Source organism: Triticum dicoccoides, chromosome 6B (genome assembly GCF_002162155.2).
Source record: "Triticum dicoccoides isolate Atlit2015 ecotype Zavitan chromosome 6B, WEW_v2.0, whole genome shotgun sequence".
NCBI lineage: Eukaryota > Viridiplantae > Streptophyta > Magnoliopsida > Poales > Poaceae > Triticum > Triticum dicoccoides.
This window is the reverse complement of record NC_041391.1, coordinates 458,837,860-458,863,111: the sequence shown is the minus strand read 5'-3', so window position 1 is coordinate 458,863,111 and position 25,252 is coordinate 458,837,860. Positions and strand designations below refer to the sequence as shown.

Genomic DNA, 25,252 nt, shown 5'->3' with positions numbered 1-25,252 from the left:
CCTTTTCACTATTTAATCAAATTTCGTTGAAGTCTCTAGGACCATCCATGGGATGTTTAACAACGCATGTAGGTCCACATGATTTCTCTATGTTCTTCCCTTGAATTCCCAATTGGGCCTCAGCGTGTACATTCTGAGCCTCCATTTCTCTCTTTCTTCCACGATAACATCTATATGTTGATTTGGCATACTTAACTCGGTTATTTTCACATGATTCTACCACAACATCAAAGGACCGCCACTTTTCACATCACTCTCATCAATAAGCATGTGATGGAACCATGTATGACTCAGAATTTTTCCTGCCTTAGCATTCGACATATGTGTCTCGGGCAGGAAAGTTACATCCGACTTTATTTGCTTATGTACCTCTAGGAGCGCACGAACTGCTCGGGCTGAGCTCAACTCATGACAGTTCTAATTTTAGTTTTTTTGTTGCACCCTTATATCTCATTGTTTTGACAGTTTCAATTTTAGTTTTTTTATTGCTGCCTGATATCTCATTGTTTTGACTTATATCATCGTCCCCACCACCAATCTTTCACTTCTTATTGTGAAATGACTTCTAGGGTGTACCATCACCATCATCTTCTTTATCAACGTTGTCGACATCTTCAAAAAGTCCCACCATAGCAGACACCTTCTTGTTCTTCTCTGAATCTTAGTTCTGTTTATTTGGTAGCTCCTTAGCTAAAGAAACAATCGCAAGCCTCTTGCATATAATTGGGTTCATATCATATATATTCCCAAACCTCCCCCCTTCCACGCTAATGATCATACGCATCAAGTTCCATCTCAATCCCATTTGTATCCACTTTTGGGTCCTCCTCATCATATGTAGGGTTTGAATATCCCCTCTGCCAGCCATAACCCCATCCAGTTTGATCACTCCATCTCCCTCCTTGTTCTCGGCCACCTTGCCCATAGCCATTGCTTCGACCATGGCCTCTATCTCCACTAGCCATAATGAAATCTCCCCATTCAAGCTTTCTTGGATCATGCTCACCCGATCCGCGCTCTTGATACAAATGTCCGATCGGTCCACATTTACCACAAAATCGACAGCTTCTCGTACTTGAAAAATTCCTACTGTTGATCCTTCGTTATTGACACAAAACGACTCAACTTCCTGTTAAAATCCAACTTCACCTTAACTCAACACGAATTTCCCTACAAAGCTCGGCTTGATCTGGACATCCTTAACGGCTTAACCTCATCAATACCTTTAGCCATACCTCTAATTACTGCCTCCTTCAAAAAGTTGTCAAGGAACTTGAAAATTTGGGTCCAGACCGTGGTTTTATCGAGCTATATCAACCAGGGTTTGAGAGCCCGTCATATACAGCAACGACCCTGTACAACACCTTACCCCAATCTGCCAAGCAATTGAATTGGAATGTAAACAAACTGCCATCCACTTTCTTCCGGGTGACGTCCCTTGCCAGATTCCATGCAGATCACATGTCTGTTGAACAATGCCCGTTCCTGGCTAAACCCTACTCCCTCCGTAAACTAATATAAGAGCATTTAGATTACTATTTTAGTGATCTAAACGCTTTTATATTAGTTTACAGAGGGAGTAGTTACTTTGTGTGTACTTTGGCAATAGCCACTAGCTTCTACATCGTCTGCCATATGTCGTCTCGAATCTGTCACCCTTTCCAATCTGCCAAGAGAGACCAAGCAAACTGCGGACGAGATCAGCTGAGAAACCACTCTCAGCCAGGTTACCGCCGCCGGAGAAAAAACGAAATCCTTGAGGGGGTTGACGATTTTGTTCGTTCGTTTTGATTTTCACTAGGTTTGCTTTACCTTTGTTTGGCTTTCTTCTGGTTTGTTTCCTGTCGAGCGTGTGTTCTGCGTCGCTTTGCCATTATCTTTACTCGCTGCGAGAGCTAGAGTTAAAAGAAGAAATACAGCTTGTAAAACTAAAGTTGCACATAAGTGCAACTATCCAATTTCCTGGGCATTTTTCTACTAATAAATGAATCATAGAACATTGTGTTTACAGACTTATGATACAACATGGGCACATGGAACACATAATACAAAAAAATTGCTTCTACCTCTCGGGGATTTTCGATCTACCTCTTTGACCCTTGACAAAGGCGGACATAGCCAGATGCTCCGAAGCGTATGTCATAAATGACGCCAGCACCACACCACCCGCTACCATCAACCCAAGTCTGCCAAAGGAAACGGAATTTGTTAAGACGGTACAAACACATGACAAAAACATCATGGTTGCAAGCTTGCAATTGCCCATGTAAAAAGTCCTATGGCGAAGTGTCAAATTAAGATATCTCATGCTCAGGAGCAACTTCCACATTTTGAATTTAATCACAACTGAGTACAGTTTGGACGGGTTCGAAGCGGAATAAAAGAATTTCCAAGTTAAAAGTCAAATTATTTTGTCGTACCCTGAAATCAAGAAGCATAGACATAGACAAGAAGCAAAAAAAAAAAAGAAAACTTTGTACTAAAGTTAGTACAAAAGTTGGGTCATCTATTTTGGAACGGAGGGAGTAGTATCTTACTTTGCAAAAATGGCAGTTATGCCAAGGACGGTTGGTGATAATGGTGCTATCGTAGAGATGGTAGCCATCCCCATCCAATAGAAAGCTGAAGCTGTGTCACAATCAGACGTATTCCGCTGATGGCCTGCAAACAGACCAGAGCGTCCGTTAGCTCAGCTTGAACAAGAAACTATAAGTTGACACGAAATTTCTACTCCCTCCGTTCCTAAATATTTGTCTTTCTAGACATTTCAACAAATGACTACATACGGAGCAAAATGAGTGAATCTACACTTTAAAATATGTCTACATACATCTGTATGTGGTAGTTCATTTGAGATGTCTAGAAAGACAAATATTTAGGAACGGAGGGAGTAGAAGCTAACGTACCTGTGCCAGTATGATTCTCCGATAAATCCAAACTGCCATACCCAGCTTGATTTGCACTAAAACTTCCCCATTTGTATACAAAACGAAGGTAGCGCCCGAACAACAAAAAGAATGTCACAAAGGTCCACTCGAACATCAGCAGCAAACCCGTCCATGGCATCACTTGCCGTGGAATAACAAGGAAGGCAAATGCAAGAGATATCAATGCACAAATGAAACAGACTACCACAGCGATTGCACCAAAATAAGAAGGCAACTTCAGATGTGCTCCAGTAGATAACTGCGAGAGTTAAGAAGTCATCAAGATATGGTCATGAATGTAACCTTGTTTACTAGAAAGATGGAATGAAATATAATACGTGCGAGCACAGTCAGGACTAAATTGAAATAGTGAAAGTGGTATAAAGATAGCTCCTCTGTCTGTGACCATGTGAACACCTGAATAGTTTGTTTAAGAAAACGAAACCTTGCCATTCATATGAATCTACAGGTTTTCAATAGACGAAATTATTATCATAAACAAGAAGTTTGAATGGTATATTGATGCCACAGCTGTTTAGCATGCTACCATTTACTAACAGCGCATAAAGGGCTACTACTTAAAAGTGGCTAGCGAAAATTGATAAAAAAATGTTTTCTTATAGGACAATAATGGCCATCTTATATTCTTTAACTTTACTCAATTAGCTATAGCAAGACACCATTGTGTTCTTATTTAGTAGCAAGAATTACAATCCACCATTTACAGTTGAAAAGGAACCAACCTTTTGATTTGATATACCAAAGGAAGATGAAGCCACTCCAACTGTTGAATAAGACGGAAGTTCCTCTTCAGATTTGTATTTGTAACGAGCTTGTCTAGCAAAAGCACATAGAGTTCTCATACTCAACAGCTCCTTATTAGTCTGTCAAAAAAACATAAAACAAGCATCAGCTTTTGAGTGCAAATATCTATGAAATTAAAGGAAATACTTTCAGCAAGAAAAGGACTTTAACCTGAAAGCATGATCCATAATAACCACATAACAGCATGCAAAAGGGAAGAATGAAGAGAATTTTGACCACCAACTGGTCACGCGGGTTTTTCCCTCCACCAGTTCCAGGAAGAGATTCTTCAAGATTTTGCCTAACATCCTGCAACCATAAATAACACAAGTTCATTGGTATCATGCTGCTACTTAACGTTTCATTTTGAACCACACGAGAAGTAGCTTATTAGCCCGACAAAAAGAAGTAGCTTATTACCTGCCATACAGCTACAGGTTTAACAAGCCAAGCTGTCCACCAGTCCCACGGCTTAAGAGGTCCAAGTGTGTAGTGAATAACCCTAAGTTCTTTCTCATCGACCATCCACTGAAGCAAATGTAAGAAGGTAAGTTTCACAAATAATCAACAGGTGGGCGTCGATGGTATGTGACAACAAATTCACAAAAGGATTTTGTGTCCTAAATCTCGTGATCGTGTTAGTGCGATATTGAAAAGTTTGTGTCCAAAACTGAAATATTTGTGCTTTGAGCACTAATGCCACATTGGTAAATTAATCAAGCTCTACAGAAACATAAGACAAGGCTATCTCAAAAACAGGGATGGAAGAACCGCTGCTAGGAAGCCAGTTACTGCTAGTAGGCAGATCCACAGGAAAGGGCCGGGATTTGGAAAATCAACAGGTGAGATGCTTCCAATCATACTGTTATACATAAAAACAGAAAACCAAAACTTGGTTCCATATGTTTTTCCCAAAATAATACGTGTTTTCCTTTTAACCAAGTCAGAAATTAGGTTCGATCAGTTTTAGGTTAAGTTGAATTTTCCAAAGACACGTAAAATGAAGGCTGAAGGGGAAGAAACCCCTTGGCATATACATAGAGGAGGAACTGAGGATTCGAACCCAGGTCAAGTTGAATTTGAAAGGGAGAACCGGTAGAAGATATAGTAAAAAGAGCTAGTTTTCAAGGAATCAAACAAAACTCAGCACCAGCTGTGTTGGTGTGCTACATCACGAGAGCTTGATACAAACTCTCTTCTTTCAGTTTTAACACAAGATTCCATTCAAGGAGTGGAACATTATCTAATTCTAATGTTTAGTGAAAATAATAATTCCAATACCTCTAGTCAAGTACTCCCTCTGTAAACTACTCCCTCCGTCCCACAGTATAAGATGTTTTTGCAAGCTAACATAGCTTGCAAAAATGTCTTATATTATGGGACGGAGGGAGTAATATAAGATCTTTTAGATCACTACTTTAGTGATCTGAAAGATCTTATATTAGTTTACAGAGGGAGTATAATAGAAGGTTCAAATAAGATACGATAGAAGGCTTCAAACAAAACATCAAATGCTTAGCGAATAAAAACCTTTTCAATGTATTGTTAACATATTCGAATATACTCCAGGATAAAAGATAATCTAATATGTATTACTAGAATTCTAGGAGATTTTTTTTTCTTTGTTAACACAAGAAGAGAAAAAACTTGAATGATGGATTGAGTATACAGGGCACCTAATGTCATGCTGCCTAAAAAAATGTAATAGTAAGGGGGCAGCCCGGTGCACGTAGCTCCCACTTGCGCAGGGTCCGGGGAAGGGTAGTAACAACACCATCAGTATCATAGAATGCAAAACAAATATATGATCAATATGTGAGTGCATAGAGTATAACCTTATTCGCAAGCAAGTAAAGGCCGACATCAGCATTGTACAATGTGGAGAGGCGTTGCGTCTCAGGTTCAGGTGTTAAAGGTTTATTGGGATCATAAACACGGGAATTGGCGAACTCAGCATAATACGAATTGAGAAAACCTTGATCTCCTGCATGATCAAGTCAATATACTAATTCAGTGTTATAAGATATAAAACATGAAAAAAAATGATAGGGGTAGTAGAACAGAAAGGACAACAACAAACACATTTCACATATGTACATATGCAGCACCAACAGCTCCTCTAAATTAACTGAAAGCTCCAACCATCACGTGATTGAGGGAAAAGATGTTCCCAGAGTATGCAGAAATCTCTAAGCAAGTAATACAAATATTGAGTAGCAAAAGCACTTTCTTCATATTGTTCATCTCGATTACTCAAACAAGGACTACTGTTTTCCTTGACATACCATGTCCCAAAGGACAGAAGGTGCAGGGTAATTTTCAGTTGGAGGAATATAGAGCACTGAGTTACTCAAGCCTAGTTCAAAAAGAAAAAGGGAAACAAAATAGCAAGAAAAACATGCACGATAAGTACGGTAATGCACTTACCTCCCGTGTAAGAAGGTAAGCTGTCAACTTTGTTCATCATATCCTTGAAAAGAGTTTCAGATGGCTCAACAACCATTACTCCAGAATTCATTCTCTCAGAATGTTTCAAGTTTGCACAGAACTTTCCACAGTTGAAAAGATCCTCGATACTTTTCACCACAACGGTGTCTGCGTCGAGATAAACAACTGGAAAACAGTAAACTATGAGAAAAATGTTGTGTCACAATAATAAAAATAACAAAGTAAAACTGAATCAGAATAGCATATATCTAATTAAACCAAAAAGATATGAAAAAAAAATGAAAAAAAAATCATGAAAGGGTAGAAAAAATGTTATCCAAGCATACCTTTTCTGTAGGTAGTCATGTTGAATATTTTCAATTTGGTATACACACCCCAAAACCTTGTTGGCCTCACTTGATTAGGATTAGCCAGCAACGTTATATGCTTCACTATAAAACCGTCAGCCTGTCATATATCAAAAATGAAGTGGGTACTAATCTGCAACAGAATTTGAAAAAAATTGATGTCACAAAAAATAAAGAGAATGCTGGGCCTCTTTGGTCTGCTGAGTGAAGTTGCCTCCAAAAATCATGTCAAATTCCAAAGTAAAGAACTATAACAGGGTCCACGTCGTATCTCACTTAGGACCCGCTTCCAGTTAGTGGATGGCCGTGGAGGTTTTAGGCACATAAAGCTCTAATGATACAGTATTTAAGGTATAACCTTTCGATATTTTTTTTATTTTTTATACATACTCTGAATCGCTAACCACTGACATAATATAACCTCAGAGCTAAGATATTGTGTGTGCGTGCATGCGTGTTATTAAACATATTTTTTGTGTTTTGTTGGTGGAAATCTAGTATCCTAGAGGAGCAAGAAACAATCATCAGTGTCCCTGTAAACAGCTTAAGGGAGTAATGAGCTATGTTATGCTTGGGTAAGATGATATGATCGTCCGGTCTGCTATCAGAGTTAAGGCTACCAAGGGGAGGACTATTGAAGCTTTGGTGTGAGGTATAAGAGATCAATTTTGTGTGTTAGAGCTACGCCCATGAAGCCCATGTATATATGTATAGCAAAGAAGACACAGGAGGGATGTAGATTCTAGAATTTTTCTCAAATTACCAAAGGAGAGTACCAATAAAGTATCAAGTGTTGCACAATCCGAGTCTTAAACAAGAACAAGAACGACTAGTCACTTTCTAGAGCATTACCATACCCCTAGTTTCTCTGTCTATTCCCTGCCACCATTCACACCACCTGATCACTCACCAAAGTGTACAGTACAACCCCTCCTCCGGTGTCTTATCCCTACAACCTCTCAAGCTCTCAGGGCAACTCCAACGCGAGTCACCAAATTGTCCAGACCGTACAGTCCAGACACTTTTAGCCATCCAACCCGGGTCACCAGATTGGTCTGGACCGGTCCGGAAGTCCGAAATCCTACAAACTGGCACCAAATCGAGGGGAGGTTTGCGGGAGTCCAGATGTCCGCCTGGCTCACTGTCAGTTGGACCACATATTCCTACAGCCCATGTGTCCTAGTCATCTCTTTTCCCTCTCGGTCCGCCTGGCCCACTGTCAGTCATAGCCTACAGTCCGGATTGAGTAAGTTGCAAAAAAAAAAAACACCACAATTGTGCAGAAGTCATCAAACACCCACCAAAATGCATGTTTTCTGGTGGTTTTTTTCCTGAAGCATTGATAACTTGGGCCCAATTGTGGTGGTTTCTTGCAATTTACTCATCCGGAATTGATGAATACAGTTGGATGGTTGGGCTGTCCATGGATATTTGGTGACCCATATTAAGTGACTTCCCCTTGGAGATAACCTAAGCTTCCTCATTATAACTTAAAAGGGCATTCCATAGACACAGGTGAACTTAAGACCCTGATCACAAAGTGTAGAAACTGTGTGGGTGGGGAATATGATTTAAAGCCAATCAGACGGGGATCTGCTGAAGTATTTATTATGATAACACGTAGGTACTCCTTAATCTTACTGTAGTCAAAGATTGGATTACAAAGAAATAAAAATGCCCTCACAGCCGCAATCTACCAAATGAAGTAATGAACCTAAAATCCCATAAAGTCTACCAGAGCAGATGGATTTGCACCATCATAGTCTTCCCTCTAAATAGTGGTACTAATGACTGCTACACTCATCCTGGGATTGACACAAATAGAACCATATCTCCTTTTAACAGAGTTCCTTAGACCTACTAAATGTGTCAGATATTTACTTGTGTTCCTGTAACACGAGTTTGCTTCATCAGCATACTCACTACACCAATATTGCGCAGTCACAATTCACAGGGTTTGTTCCCAGCCCTAACACTTCATCTTCACACCACACTACACATATTGGAGGAAAAGATAGATGCATTCGGCAGTTAAGTGCCAAAGCATGCACTTCAAAAATGCAAGTAAATTTGAGAATTGAGATGGGTTGTATTTCTATCCGTGAGCTTTTTGCACCAATGAGACATTACTGCACAGTGCACGCACAGTTATTTGAAACTACATCATGATGAAGCACAACTGCACAACTGAATTACTGAAGTACGAGAGAGAGAGACGAGCCTAAGTTCAAACTAGAAACATAAGCTGCGAGCTCCATCTACCAGCTTGTAGATGATTCATTTTAATGCCAAATTCCCCGGTGGGCTGTCCAACATTAAACTAATACATACTCCCTCCGTTCCAAAATAGATGACTCAAGAAAGCACAGATGTGCGCGCATACCTCGAGGAGCTTCCGAGAGTAGTCAGAGACGCCGTCGGAGACGAGCACGACAAGGTCCCGGCGGGTGCCCATATCGCGGATGGACTTCCCGAGGACGCGCACGCCCAGGACGAACTCGTCCCCGTAGAGCAGCGTCACGTAGGCCTCCTCCGCCCCCGCCGCGGCCGCCACCCCGCCCCCGCCGCCGACGGCCAGCAGGGCCACCGCGGCGAGGAGGGCGGCCCAGAGCCCCAGCTTGCGCGGCCTCCACCGCATCGCGAGCCGGGCCGGGTCGGATCGGTTGCCGCGGGGAGGAGAGAGAGAGAGAGGCGGTGGAGGGGGGAAAGCGCGGCGAAGAGACGAGGAAGCGGCGGAAGGAGCAACGACGGTTTCCCGCAGCGCCCGTTTTCCTTTCCGTCAAAGAGAGTGTGGAGTTTGGAATTTTCGTTGGCCGTTCAAGTCCAAGACGAACGGCGATGGCTACAACTCTGTGCCTACAGGTGGATCGCGTTGGCTTGAGAGAAGGAACATGGAGCCGACCTGGAAAGGTCGGACGGCTGCGCACCTTCAAGGCACATGTTCTGCTTTTTTGTTACGAGGTTAGAGCATCTCTAACAGATCTCTCGGAATGCGGATCAGTTAACACAGTTTACGGTTCGCTCGTTGTCTCGGATACGTGCTGAAAACCTCCGCGAAAAAATAAAAACCTCAAATCGAACTGTAGATTTTGAATTCAAGACTTCGGAGGAGAAATAGAATGAGTCATACATAGTTCTTGATCATCATACATAGTTCATACATACACTAAATTACACTAATAGCTAAGGGGATAGGCGGCCACCGTAACCCTACAGCCAAAAAATGGCTCACCGGAGCCATCCGGGTGCGGCGGCGACGCAGCGGCGGCGGACATCCTTACTTCCTTAGTCGCCGTTGTCGGAGACGATGTCGATGTAGATGTCGTTCTGCGCCTTCTTCTCAGGGCGCCATGCGTCTTGGTTGTCGGCGAACTCCTTCTCCTTGGCGAGCCCCTGCTCGAGGAGGACGTCGTCGTGGTTCGCAAGAGATCGTCGGTGCTGCTCCTCATCCTCCTTCTCCCGCACGTTGCGCGCCATGATTGCCCGCTTGAAGATGTTCGCCTCGGTCGGGGGGAGGAAATCCTTATGCCCGATGACGCCACCGCCCGGCGGCATCGGCTCTGCCTCGAGCTCCCGCTTCACCACGCGGAGGGATGGGAGATCCACCGGCTCCCTTTTCACCGGTGTGAGGAGCGGCGTGCGGGGCCCGTGCCGGCGGTCGTACTCCTCCGCCTCGCGGCGGAGGAGCGACTCCGACAGCTGGAGGTTGTGCTTGGTGTACTTCTTTGCCGCGCGCTTCCTCGCACTGTCCGCTCGGACACACCGCTGGCACTCGGGGTCGTCCCTCCCGCCAGAGCTGCGGCTGCAGCTCCACATTCCGCCCCACATGATGTTGTTCGGTGGCGGGATTGGACTCACCGGCAGCAAGAAATAAAAGGGGGATTGGGGAGGATTGGGGGAATCACGGCGGGCATGAGATAGGGTTTCGACCCGTATTGACGTCGTGAACCCGTAGATATACTGCGTCGGGGGGCGGTTTGCGGGCCACCGTAAAATATTTTACGGGCCGAGCGAGTATACGGGTTTTGTTCTGGCCAAAAAATGGGCCGAGCCAGTATAGTCGCCGAAATTTTGCGGATCCGCGTGTTTTGAGGGGTCTGCTAGAGATGCTCTTATACATGCCCTGCTTCTCTGGACCAACACAGAATAAGTTCAGCCAGAGCCGGAGGAAAGAAAACCCTAGTCCGATTTTTTTGTTCGTTGGGTTTCGACCGAATTCCCTTGGTTTCTTTCGCTCGGTTTCCTTCCCTGGGATTTTCCCTTTTTTCTCCATTTTTTCGGACGTGGCTTGCTAGCGCACATGTGCTCCCTGGTTAAATTGAGCAGATGCCTCCTAATATGAAAAGTACAATTGGTCCTCCGCACATGCTTTCAAAAAAGGAAGCATCTTAGTCCCTTGCCACCACCTCCTTGCGTACCCACGTGATCCAGAAACATTAAGCAAGAAATCAGTCTAGATCTTATCCCCACGTTGCATTTGTTTGGGCGTTCAGAAAGTTTAAAAAGACATAACTTTTAATTCAAGCGTTGAAATCCAGTTTCGTTTTCAATGTTTGGTTTCTCACGAGGAGTCTTTCAAAAATAGATCTCATATTGATAGGTTTCGTTGAACATCTTTTGTGGGCAACTTTGGGTGCAATGGAGGCAATTTTAGTGCTATAGAGAAGCAACTTCTTCTTTCTGGCCTAATAGGACTCCTATTAGGTTAGTTTGTGTAAAAACAAGAAAAATCACACAAAACATGAGGCACCTTTAGCGCTACATACAAAAGCAACTTCACTACACTATGTATATCTGTGAATTTTGGTAACATTATAATGACTTGCCTATCATGAATGCTTAGTTGCTTATTGTTGATGGCCAGTTGCCTACAATTGAGGCTTAGTTGCCTATTGCTTATTGTTGATGGTCGGTTGCCTACAATTGTAAGCCTATAGAAACTATGAAATTGACTACCATTGATGCAATTCCCTATTATTGGTAATTAGTTGGCTATTATTACTGCTCAGTTGCATAACTTTGCAAATTAGTTGCTACAAATATTGTGAAGTTGCTTATCATTGGATTCTCTAAGTTGTCTACAAAACACTATGAAGTTGTGATGTAGGGTGGAACCCTAGTGGCTGATCTTTCACGAAATGGAGGGGATCCCGCGAAGAACATGAAGAACACGTGGGAAAACATGAGGGGAAACGAGAGGAATCACTCAAATCAACGAGAAACGATCACACATGTGCTAGATCCATGAGCACAAAGAGATACACGATCCAAAGTCAACAAAGGACGATACAGACGGTAACTAGTTCTTATCCGTGAGGAGGTCTTGAGTCCGCGAGCGATCTTTCAGTGAGGGGTCTTGAATCCAAGTGTGGATCTTCTCCGTAGAGGCCGCGGTCTCTCGATGGAGGAGAAGCACAAGGATGAGCAAAAATCTATCTCTAAAATGAGCTAAACCAATGCTAACCCTAGCTAGGAGGGGGTAGGAGTCTATATATAGTCGTAGTGCAAAGTGGGACGAGTTGGAGGGGTACATGGGCCCTTGGCCCGTTCACTATGCGCAGACAGGCGCTAGATGTCCGGGCTGGGGGTCGGATGTCCGGCGGCTCGCAAGGAGCCGGATGTCTGGGCTAGACTAGTTCGTTTCCTGTGCTATTTGGATAGGCGGGGCATGATGTCCAGGCGAAGAGGCCGGATGTCCGGGGCATGGGGCCTGATGTCCGGGCTGTCGGGGTCACTTCCGGAGCTCTCTGAGTAGATGTAGCCGGATGTCCAGTGAAGGGGCCAGATGTCCGGAGGTGGTCGGATGTCCGGAACATGGTCGGATGTCCGGCTGCTGTACTAGCTGGCTCTTTTTCCTTCTCCTCTCTTCGCTCCCATGCACACTTGGTGAGGCGGAGCATCCTACGGTCATCCCCATGGACCTACATCGTCTCACCAAGCACCAAGAGGACCCATGACAAGAGCACGAGCTAGAGCCCTTGAGACCGAGGTGACTTCTTTCCTTAGTGATATCTCATTCGATCCTCTCGAGACATGGCTACTGCCTAAGTCCGGAATGTTGTGCATGATTAGGTACCAAGAGGACCCTCCCGAAGATGCACATGAAGATGTTCAAGCCCCCAAGTCCACGGAAGAAGAGAACCAACGGAAGAAGGCGAGAACAGCTTCCAGGCCCCGGACATCCGGTCATGGCCCCGGACATCTGGCCCCTGGAGATCTACCCCGCAGCCAAGGATCTGCAGCCGAAGCTACATGGCCCAGACATCCGGCGTCCAGCCCGGACATCCGGCCCGTCGCCCGGGAAATCCGGCTCCTAGCCCAGACATCCGGACAAACCATCCAGGGAGCACAGAAGGCTGCCTCGATATCCCGGACATCCGGCCATCACCCCGGATATCCGGCTCCTCCCGAAGCCCCGGACATCCGGCCCCTTCACCCAGACATCCGACCCCTCCTATCCAGAGAGCACTGAGGCCGACTCACCCATGCCGGACATCCGGCCCCCTAGCCCGGACATCCGGCGTCTCGGGAAGGCCCGGACATCCGCCCCCCCTGCCTGCGTGCAGCGCATCCGGGCCGAGGTCCATGTACCCCTTCGCCCCTTAGACTATATATACTCCATCTCCACCTACATTTTAGGGTTAGCGTTGATTTAGCTTATTTGTGAGATAGAGCCTTGCTCATCCATCCGGATCTACTCCTCGTGAGGGACCGACCCCTCTTCGGAGAAGATCCACCTGGATTCAAGACCTCCATCCGGAGAAGACCCTCATCAAGACCTCCTCACGGAGAAGAACCGGTTGTTGGGGAACGTTGCAGAAAATTAAAATTTTTCCTACGGTTTCACCAAGATCCATCTATGAGTTCATCTAAGCAACGAGTCTAGGGAGAGAGTTTGCATCTACATACCACTTGTAGATCGCGTGCGGAAGCTTGCAAGGTGATGATGTAGTCGTACTCGACGTGATCCAAATCACCGATGACCAGCGCCGAACGGGCGGCACCTCCGCGTTCAACACACGTACGGGACGGGAGACGTCTCCTCCTTCTTGATCCAGCAAGGGGGAAGGAGAGGTTGATGAAGATCCAGCAGCACGACGGCGTGGTGGTGGATGCAGGGCATCACAGCAGCAGGGCTTCGCCGAGACTACGAGGGAGAGACGTAACGGGGGGAGGTGGAGGCGCCAGGGGCTGGTGTGTTGAGTCCCTCCTCTCCCCCACTATATATAGGGGTGCCAGGGGGGGCGCCGGCCCTAGTAGATGAGATCTACTAGGGGGGGCGGCGGCCTAGGGGAGGTTTCCCTCCCCCCCAAGGCACCTAGGGGTGCCTTCCACCACTAGGACTCCTCCTAGGGGGAAACCCTAGGCGCATGGGCCTATAGGGGCTGGTGCCCTTGGCCCATGATGGCCAAGGCGCACCCCCTACAGCCCATGTGGCCCCCCGGGACAGGTGGCCCCACCCGGTGGACCCCCGGGACCCTTCCGGTGGTCCCGGTACAATACCGATAACCCCGAAACTTGTCCCGATGCCCAAAATAGCACTTCCTATATATAATTCTTTACCTCCGGACCATTCCGGAACTCCTCGTGACGTCCGGGATCTCATCCGGGACTCCGAACAACATTCGGGTTTCTGCATATACATATCTTCATAACCCTAGCGTCACCGAACCTTAAGTGTGTAGACCCTACGGGTTCGGGAGACATGCAGACATGACCGAGACGCTCTCAGTCAATAACCATCAGCGGGATCTGGATACCCATGATGGATCCCACATGCTCCTCGATGTTGTCATCGGATGAACCACTATGTCGAGGATTCGATCAAACCCTGTATGCAATTCCTTTTGTCAATCGGTACGTTACTTGCCCGAGACTCGATCGTCGGTATCCCAATACCTTGTTCAGTCTCGTTACCGGCAAGTCACTTTACTCGTACCGTAATGCATGATCCCGTGTCCAACACCTTGGTCACATTGAGCTCAATATGATGATGCATTACCGAGTGGGCCCAGAGATACCTCTCCGTCATACGGAGTGACAAATCCCAGTCTCGATCCGTGTCAACCCAACAGCTACTTTCGGAGATACCTGTAATGCACCTTTATAGTCACCCAGTTACGTTGTGATGTTTGGTACACCCAAGGCACTCTTACGGTATCCGGGAGTTACACGATCTCATGGTCGAAGGAAGAGATACTTGACACTTGCAAAGCTCTAGCAAAACGAACTACACGATCTTTTATGCTATGCTTAGGATTGGGTCTTGTCCATCACATCATTCTCCTAATGATGTGATCCCGTTATCAACGACATCCAATGTCCATAGTCAGGAAACCATGACTATCTGTTGATCACAACGAGCTGGTCAACTAGAGGCTCACCAGGGACATTGTGTGGTCTAAGTATTCACACGTGTATTACGATTTCCGGATAATACAGTTATAGCATGAATAAAAGACAATTATCATGAACAATGAAATATAATAATACTTTTATTATTGCCTCTAGGGCATATTTCCAACAGTCTCCCACTTGCACTAGAGTCACCAATCTAGTTACATTGTGATGAATCGAACACCCATAGAGTTCTGGTGTTGATCATGTTTTGTACGCGAGAGAGGTTTAGTCAGCGGATCTGCGACATTCAGATCCGTGTGCACTTTGCAAATCTCTATGTCTCCATCTTGAACATTTTCATGGATGGAGTTGAAACGACGCTTGATGTGCCTGGTCTTCTTGTGAAACCTGGGCTCCTTTGCGAGGGCAATAGCTCCAGTGTTGTCACAGAAGAGTTTGATCGGCCCCGACGCATTGGGTATGACTCCTAGGTCGGTGATGAACTCCTTCACCCAAATCGCTTCATGTGCTGCCTCCGAGGCTGCCATGTACTCCGCTTCACACGTAGATCCCGCCACGACGCTCTGCTTGCAGCTGCACCAGCTTACTGCTCCACCATTCAACATATACACGTATCCGGTTTGTGACTTAGAGTCATCCGGATCTGAGTCGAAGCTAGCGTCGACGTAACCCTTTACGACGAGCTCTTCGTCTCCTCCATAAACGAGAAACATGTCCTTCGTCCTTTTCAGGTACTTCAGGATATTCTTGACCGCTGTCCAGTGTTCCTTGCCGGGATTACTTTGGTATCTTGCTACCAAACTTACGGCAAGGTTTACATCAGGTCTGGTACACAGCATGGCATACATAATAGATCCTATGGCTGAAGCATAGGGGATGACACTCATCTCTTATTTATCTTTTGCCGTGGTCGGTGATTGAGCTGAGCTCAGTCTCATACCTTGTAACATAGGCAAGAACCCCTTCTTGGACTGATCCATTCTGAATCTCTTCAAAATCTTATCAAGGTATGTACTTTGTGAAAGACCTATGAGGCGTCTCGATCTATCTCTATAGATCTTGATGCCTAATATATAAGCAGCTTCTCCAAGGTCCTTCATTGAAAAACACTTATTCAAGTAGGCCTTAATGCTGTCCAGAAATTCTATATTATTTCCCATCAGGAGTATGTCATCTACATATAATATGAGAAATGCTACAGAGCTCCCACTCACTTTCTTGTAAACGCAGGCTTCTCCATAAGTCTGCATAAACCCAAACGCTTTGATCATCTCATCAAAGCGAATGTTCCAACTCCGAGATGCTTGCACCAGTCCATAAATGGATCGCTGGAGCTTGCATACTTTGTTAGCGTTCCGAGGATCGACAAAACCTTCCGGCTGCATCATATACAGTTCTTCCTTAAGATGCCCGTTAAGGAATGCTGTTTTTGACGTCCATCTGCCATATCTCATAATCATAGTATGCGGCAATTGCTAACATGATTTGGACGGACTTTAGCTTCGCTACGGGAGAGAATGTCTCGTCGTAGTCAATCCCTTGAACCTGTCGATAACCCTTAGCGACAAGTCGAGCTTTATAGATGGTAACATTACCATCCGCGTCCGTCTTCTTCTTAAAGATCCATTTGTTTTCTATCGCTCGCCGATCATCGGGCAAGTCTGTCAAAGTCCATACTTTGTTTTCATACATGGATTCTATCTCGGATTTCATGGCTTCAAGCCATTTGTTGGAATCCGGGCCCGCCATTGCTTCTTCATAGTTCGAAGGTTCATTGTTGTCTAACAACATGATTTCCAGGACAGGGTTGCCGTACCACTCTGGTGCGGAACGTGTCCTTGTGGACCTACGAAGTTCAGCAGTAACTTGATCCGAAGTACTTTGATCATTATCATGGTTTTCCTCTTCAGTTGGTGTGGGCATCACAGGAACGGTTTCCTGTGCTGCGTCACTATCCCGCTCAAGAGGTAGTACTTCATCGAGTTCCACTTTCCTCCCACTTACTTCTTTCGAGAGAAACTCTTTTTCCAGAAAGCATCCGTTCTTGGCAACAAAGATCTTGCCTTCGGATCTTAAGTAGAAGGTATACCCTATAGTTTCCTTAGGGTATCCTATGAATACGCATTTTTCCGACTTGGGTTCGAGCTTTTCAGGTTGAAGTTTCTTGACATAAGCTTCGCATCCCCAAACTTTTAGAAACGACAGCTTAGGTTTCTTTCCAAACCATAATTCATACGGTGTCGTCTCAACGGATTTTGACGGTGCCCTATTTAAAGTGAATGTAGCTGTCTCTAGAGCGTATCCCCAAAATGATAGCGGTAAATCGGTAAGAGACATCATAGACCGCACCATATCCAATAGAGTGCGATTACGACGTTCGGACACACCGTTTCGCTGAGGTGTTCCAGGCGGCGTGAGCTGTGAAACGATTCCACATTTCTTTAAGTGTGTACCAAATTCGTGACTTAAGTATTCTCCTCCACGATCTGATCGTATGAATTTTATCTTTCGGTCACGTTGATTCTCCACCTCATTCTGAAATTCCTTGAACTTTTCAAAGGTCTCAGACTTGTGTTTCATTAAGTAGACATACCCATATCTACTCAAGTCATCTGTGAGAGTGAGAACATAAGGATATCCTCCGCGAGCCTCAACGCTCATTGGACCGCACACATCGGTATGTATGATTTCCAACAAGTTGGTTGCTCGCTCCATTGTTCCGGAGAACGGAGTCTTGGTCATTTTACCTAAGAGGCATGGTTCGCACGTGTCAAACGATTCATAATCAAGAGACTCTAAAAGTCCATCGGCATGGAGCTTCTTCATGCGCTTGACACCAATGTGACCAAGGCGGCAGTGCCACAAGTATGTGGGACTATCGTTATCAACTTTAAATCTTTTGGCATCTACACTATGAACATGTGTAATATTACGCTCGAGATTCATTAAGAATAAACCATTGACCATCGGAGCATGACCATAAAACATATCTCTCATATAAATCGAACAACCATTATTCTCAGACTTAAATGAGTAGCCATCTCGTATTAAACGATATCCAGATACAATGTTCATGCTCAAACTTGGCACTAAATAACAATTATTAAGGTTCAAAACTAATCCCGTAGGTAAATGTAGAGGCAGCGTGCCGACGGCGATCACATCGACTCTGGAACCATTCCCGACGCGCATCGTCACCTCGTCCTTCGCCAGTCTCCGTTTATTCCGCAGCTCCTGCTGTGAGTTACAAATATGAGCAACGGCACCGGTATCAAATACCCAGGAGTTACTACGAGTACTGGTAAGGTACACATCAATCACATGTATATCAAATATACCTTTGGTGTTGCCGGCCTTCTTATCCGCTAAGTATTTGGGGCAGTTCCGCTTCCAGTGACCCTTCCCCTTGCAATAAAAGCACTCAGTCTCAGGCTTGGGTCCATTCTTTGACTTCTTCCCGGTAACTGGCTTACCAGGCGCGGCAACATCTTTGCCGTCCTTCTTCAAGTTCTTCTTACCCTTGCCCTTCTTGAACTTAGTGGTCTTATTGACCATCAACACTTGATGTTCTTTCTTGATTTCAGCCTCTGCTGACTTCAGCATCGAGAACACTTCAGGAATGGTCTTTTCCATTCCCTGCATGTTGTAGTTCATCACAAAGCTCTTGTAGCTTGGTGGGAGCGACTGGAGGATTCTGTCAATGACCGCCTCATCTGGGAGGTTAATGTTCAGCTGGGTCATACGGTTGTGTAACCCAGACATCTTCAGGATGTGCTCACTGACAGAACTGTTTTCCTCCATCTTACAACTATAGAACTTGTCGGAGACATCATATCTCTCGACCCGGGCATGAGCTTGGAAAACTAGTTTCAGCTCTTCGAACATCTCATATGCTCCGTGATGCTCAAAACGCTTTTGGAGCCCCGGTTCTAAGCTATAAAGCATGCCGCACTGAACGAGGGAGTAATCATCAGCGCGAGACTGCCAAGCATTCATAATGTCTTGGTTCTCTGGGACGGGAGCGTCACCTAGCGGTCCTTCTAGGACATATTGTTTCCTGGCAGCTATGAGGATGATCCTCAGGTTCCGGACCCAGTCCGTATAGTTGCTGCCATCATCTTTCAGCTTGGTTTTCTCTAGGAACGCGTTGAAGTTCATGTTGACATTAGCGTTGGCCATTGATCTACAAGACATATTTGCAAAGGTTTTAGACTAAGTTCATGATAATAAAGTTCTAATCAAATTATGAACTCCCACTTAGATTAGACATCCCTTTAGTCATCTAAGTGTTACACGATCCGAGTCGACTAGCCCGTGTCCGATCATCACGTGAGACGAACTAGTCATCGTCGGTGAACATTTTCATGTTGATCGTATCTTCCATACGACTCGTGTTCGACCTTTCGGTCTCCGTGTTCCGAGGCCATGTCTGCACATGCTAGGCTCGTCAAGTTAACCCTAAGTGTTTTCGCTGTGTAAAACTGTCTTACACCCGTTGTATGTGAACGTAAGAATCCATCACACCCGATCATCACGTGGTGCTTAGAAACGATGAACTGTAGCAACGGTGCACAGTTAGGGGAGAACACTTCTTGAAATTTTATAAGGGATCATCTTATTTACTACCGTCGTCCTAAGTAAACAAGATGCATAATACATAATAAACATCACATGCAATTATATAGTTGTGACATGATATGGCCAATATCATATAGCTCCATTGATCTTCATCTTCGGGGCTCCATGATCATCTTGTCACCGGCTTGACACCATGATCTCCATCATCATGATCTCCATCATCATGATCTCCATCATCGTGTCTTCATGAAGTTGTCACGCCAACGACTACTTCTACTTCTATGACTAACATTTAGCAATAAAGTAAAGTAGTTTACATGACGTTATTCAATGACACGCAGGTCATACAAAAAATAATGACAACTCCTATGGCTCCTGCCGGTTGTCATACTCATCGACATGCAAGTCGTGAATCCTATTACAAAGAACATGATCTCATACATCACAATTCATCATTCATCACAACTTCTGGCCATATCACATCACATGATCAATCGCTGCAAAAACAAGTTAGACGTCCTCTAATTGTTGTTGCATCTTTTACGTGGCTGCAATTGGGTTCTAGCAAGAACGTTTTCTTACCTACGAATCACCACAATGTGATTTTGTCAACTTCTATTTACCCTTCATAAGGGCCCTGTTCATCGATTCCGCTCCAACTAAGGTGGGAGAGACAGACACCCGCCAGCCACCTTATGCAACTTGTGCATGTCAGTCGGTGGAACCGGTCTCACGTAAGCGTACGTGTAAGGTTGGTCCGGGCCGCTTCATCCCACAATACCGCCGAAGCAAGAAAAGACTAGTAGAGGCAAGTAAGATGACAAAATCCACGCCCACAACAAAATTGTGTTCTACTCGTGCAAAGAGAACTACGCATAGACCTAGCTCATGATGCCACTGTTGGGGAACGTTGCAGAAAATTAAAATTTTTCCTACGGTTTCACCAAGATCCATCTATGAGTTCATCTAAGCAACGAGTCTAGGGAGAGAGTTTGCATCTACATACCACTTGTAGATCGCGTGCGGAAGCTTGCAAGGTGATGATGTAGTCGTACTCGACGTGATCCAAATCACCGATGACCAGCGCCGAACGGACGACACCTCCGCGTTCAACACACGTACGGGACGGGAGACGTCTCCTCCTTCTTGATCCAGCAAGGGGGAATGAGAGGTTGATGAAGATCCAGCAGCACGACGGCGTGGTGGTGGATGCAGGGCGTCACAGCAGCAGGGCTTCGCCGAGACTACGAGGGAGAGACGTAACGGGGGGAGGTGGAGGCGCCAGGGGCTGGTGTGTTGAGTCCCTCCTCTCCCCCACTATATATAGGGGTGCCAGGGAGGGCGCCGGCCCTAGTAGATGAGATCTACTAGGGGGGGCGGCGGCCTAGGGGAGGTTTCCCTCCCCCCCAAGGCACCTAGGGGTGCCTTCCACCACTAGGACTCCTCCTAGGGGGAAACCCTAGGCGCATGGGCCTATAGGGGCTGGTGCCCTTGGCCCATGATGGCCAAGGCGCACCCCCTACAGCCCATGTGGCCCCCCGGGACAGGTGGCCCCACCCGGTGGACCCCCGGGACCCTTCCGGTGGTCCCGGTACAATACCGATAACCCCGAAACTTGTCCCGATGCCCAAAATAGCACTTCCTATATATAATTCTTTACCTCCGGACCATTCCGGAACTCCTCGTGACATCCGGGATCTCATCCGGGACTCCGAACAACATTCGGGTTTCTGCATATACATATCTTCATAACCCTAGCGTCACCGAACCTTAAGTGTGTAGACCCTACGGGTTCGGGAGACATGCAGACATGACCGAGACGCTCTCAGTCAATAACCATCAGCGGGATCTGGATACCCATGATGGCTCCCACATGCTCCTCGATGTTGTCATCGGATGAACCACTATGTCGAGGATTCGATCAAACCCTGTATGCAATTCCCTTTGTCAATCGGTACGTTACTTGCCCGAGACTCGATCGTCGGTATCCCAATACCTTGTTCAGTCTCGTTACCGGCAAGTCACTTTACTCATACCGTAATGCATGATCCCGTGTCCAACACCTTGGTCACATTGAGCTCATTATGATGATGCATTACCGAGTGGGCCCAGAGATACCTCTCCGTCATACGGAGTGACAAATCCCAGTCTCGATCCGTGTCAACCCAACAGCTACTTTCGGAGATACCTGTAATGCACCTTTATAGTCACCCAGTTACGTTGTGACGTTTGATACACCCAAGGCACTCTTACGGTATCCGGGAGTCACACGATCTCATGGTCGAAGGAAGAGATACTTGACACTTGCAAAGCTCTAGCAAAACGAACTACACGATCTTTTATGCTATGCTTAGGATTGGGTCTTGTCCATCACATCATTCTCCTAATGATGTGATCCCGTTATCAACGACATCCAATGTCCATAGTCAGGAAACCATGACTATCTGTTGATCACAACGAGCTGGTCAACTAGAGGCTTACCAGGGACATAGTGTGGTCTAAGTATTCACACGTGTATTACGATTTCCGGATAATACAGTTATAGCATGAATAAAAGACAATTATCATGAACAATGAAATATAATAATACTTTTATTATTGCCTTTAGGGCATATTTCCAACAGACTGTTGGGGAACGTTGCAGAAAATTAAAATTTTTCCTACGGTTTCACCAAGATCCATCTATGAGTTCATCTAAGCAACGAGTCTAGGGAGAGAGTTTGCATCTACATACCACTTGTAGATCGCGTGCGGAAGCTTGCAAGGTGATGATGTAGTCGTACTCGACGTGATCCAAATCACCAATGACCAGCGCCGAACGGACGGCACCTCCGCGTTCAACACACGTACGGGACGGGAGACGTCTCCTCCTTCTTGATCCAGCAAGGGGGAAGGAGAGGTTGATGAAGATCCAGCAGCACGACGGCGTGGTGGTGGATGCAGGGCGTCACAGCAGCAGGGCTTCGCCGAGACTACGAGGGAGAGACGTAACGGGGGGAGGAGGAGGCGCCAGGGGCTGGTGTATGAAGTCCCTCCTCTCCCCCACTATATATAGGGGTGCCAGGGGGGGCGCCGGCCCTAGTAGATGAGATCTACTAGGGGGGGCGGCGGCCTAGGGGAGGTTTCCCTCCCCCCCAAGGCACCTAGGGGTGCCTTCCACCACTAGGACTCCTCCTAGGGGGAAACCCTAGGCGCATGGGCCTATAGGGGCTGGTGCCCTTGGCCCATGATGGCCAAGGCGCACCCCCTACAGCCCATGTGGCCCCCCGGGACAGGTGGCCCCACCCGGTGGACCCCCGGGACCCTTCCGGTGGTCCCGGTACAATACCGATAACCCCGAAACTTGTCCCGATGCCCGAAATAGCACTTCCTATATATAATTCTTTACCTCCGGACCATTCCGGAACTCCTCGTGACGTCCGGGATCTCATCCGGGACTCCGAACAACATTTGGGTTTCTGCATATCCATATCTTCATAACCCTAGCGTCACCGAACCTTAAGTGTGTAGACCCTACGGGTTCGGGAGACATGCAGACATGACCGAGACGCTCTCAGTCAATAACCATCAGCGGGATCTGGATACCCATGATGGCTCCCACATGCTCCTCGATGTTGTCATCGGATGAACCACTATGTCGAGGATTCGATCAAACCCTGTATGCAATTCCCTTTGTCAATCGGTACGTTACTTGCCCGAGACTCGATCGTCGGTATCCCAATACCTTGTTCAGTCTCGTTACCGGCAAGTCACTTTACTCGTACCGTAATGCATGATCCCGTGTCCAACACCTTGGTCACATTGAGCTCAATATGATGATGCATTACCGAGTGGGCCCAGAGATACCTCTCCGTCATACGGAGTGACAAATCCCAGTCTCGATCCGTGTCAACCCAACATCTACTTTCGGAGATACCTGTAATGCACCTTTATAGTCACCCAGTTACGTTGTGACGTTTGGTACACCCAAGGCACTCTTACGGTATCCGGGAGTTACACGATCTCATGGTCGAAGGAAGAGATACTTGACACTTGCAAAGCTCTAGCAAAACGAACTACACGATCTTTTATGCTATGCTTAGGATTGGGTCTTGTCCATCACATCATTCTCCTAATGATGTGATCCCGTTATCAACGACATCCAATGTCCATAGTCAGGAAACCATGACTATCTGTTGATCACAACGAGCTGGTCAACTAGAGGCTCACCAGGGACATTGTGTGGTCTAAGTATTCACACGTGTATTACGATTTCCGGATAATACAGTTATAGCATGAATAAAAGACAATTATCATGAACAATGAAATATAATAATACTTTTATTATTGCCTCTAGGGCATATTTCCAACACCGGTTACCCTTTGTATCGTCTCTTGTTGGATTTGGATCTTGTACCTCTCTTGTGTTTCGATGATCTAGCACATGTATGACTTTGTTCTTGTTGGTTGAGTGATTTCTCGTGTTTTTCTCTTGTTCCCCTCCTCGTGTTCTTCGTGTTCCTCGTAGGGATCCTCTCCAAACGTGAAAGATCGGCCTCTAGGGTTATACCCTACATCATCTTGGTATCAAGAGTCACGTTGATCACGTTTTTGGAGCCCCTACCACGTGTTTTCTAGCTTGATTTTGTTGTTTTTGTCCTAAATCCAAAAATTCCAACCAAAAATAGCCCCAATTTTTTTGTGATGAAGTTTTCTTGGATTTGATCCACGAATCTGCTTTCCCACGTGTGGATCTAGCTTTCCCCCATCTTCTCCGCAATTTTCATCCACTAAATCATTCGAATTTTGCCCCGGAGTTGCCCTTTTCCCGTGGAGTTCATCTCGTTCGGCCACGATCCAGGCGCCCGGACATCCGGCTGTGTCCCCCGGACATCCGGTGTCCCGGACATCCAGCCCCTGGCCCGGACATCCGGCCCCTGACTGCAGCAACTCCATCCACCGCCCCGTTTTCCGCCTACTTTTCGCCCAATTCTGCCCCGGTGCCCACGCATACTTTCGCATACCACCACCACTTTCCGCAAGCACCACCATCACTTACCGTTTCCACCTATGACGATTTTGACACGTTTTGGTCTTTGAGATTTTGGGTTGTGGTTCCCTTGTCCTATTGTGTTTCGGCTATATAGGTACGGTTCAAGATCAACATCACCACCGCTCATCTTCGCAAAGGACTCATCATCGCCAAGGATGGTAACTTCGACGACATCTTTGTCATCCCATGCCATTGCATTGATAACCACATAGCCTTACTTTTGCGTTGCTTACCCATCGAGACTAGCCTTTGAGTATTGCTGGCAACGTGACTTGTGCATATTAGTGATCATACTCCATAGCATACATACCATACCATAGTGGTGCATATCTTGGCATCATCTTTTGTGTCACAAAGTTGTCATCGCATACACAATAGCTATCTTGGCTCGTGAAGTTTTGCATGAGAAAAGAGCTCAAAAGTGAAAGAGCCAAACAAGCTTTTAAGCAAAGAGGGAAAGATAAGCAAAGAGCTTATAAGCAAGAACCATAGCATCATACTACATTAAGATTGTCATATCCGATCATCTTGGATCATATCACCGAAATACCATACATATAGAATACGTGGGATAGAGGTCGTTGCATTTTTCCTAGTAGGTTGTGCACAAGCACGTATCCGTCTATTGTGCAATCGTGCTAGCGTCTCTCTAGTATTGTGCAACAAGAGCATTTTCATGGACTCCACATTTTGGCTCATTTTTGGTTTGCACAATCCCACTTATCTATTTGCGTGTGTGTTTCCGTGTACCTCTA

At 46.1% G+C, this 25,252-nt stretch overlaps 2 protein-coding genes across 2 annotated transcripts in view; both read right to left on the bottom strand.

Annotated features, from left to right (window-relative positions):
• Nucleotides 1–1,233, bottom strand: part of LOC119325217 (probable inorganic phosphate transporter 1-8) — a 4,505-nt gene extending 3,272 nt beyond the window's left edge. Inside the window, exon 1 of the mRNA XM_037598964.1 lies at nucleotides 1,213–1,233. Coding sequence (XP_037454861.1) covers nucleotides 1,213–1,233 — 21 coding nt within the window. The remainder of the gene's footprint in view (nucleotides 1–1,212) is intronic.
• A 668-nt stretch (nucleotides 1,234–1,901) lies between these two features.
• LOC119324667 (inositol phosphorylceramide glucuronosyltransferase 1-like) lies at nucleotides 1,902–9,371 on the bottom strand. Its single transcript, XM_037598442.1, has 10 exons — nucleotides 8,910–9,371; nucleotides 6,506–6,626; nucleotides 6,159–6,344; nucleotides 5,567–5,715; nucleotides 4,152–4,259; nucleotides 3,903–4,040; nucleotides 3,671–3,811; nucleotides 2,907–3,186; nucleotides 2,538–2,661; nucleotides 1,902–2,186 (listed from the first exon to the last, which is right to left on the bottom strand). The coding sequence occupies exons 1-10, from the start codon at nucleotides 9,162–9,164 to the stop codon at nucleotides 2,063–2,065; spliced, it is 1,626 nt and encodes a 541-aa protein (XP_037454339.1). The 5' UTR covers nucleotides 9,165–9,371; the 3' UTR covers nucleotides 1,902–2,062.
• Between the last annotated feature and the right edge of the window lie 15,881 nt (nucleotides 9,372–25,252).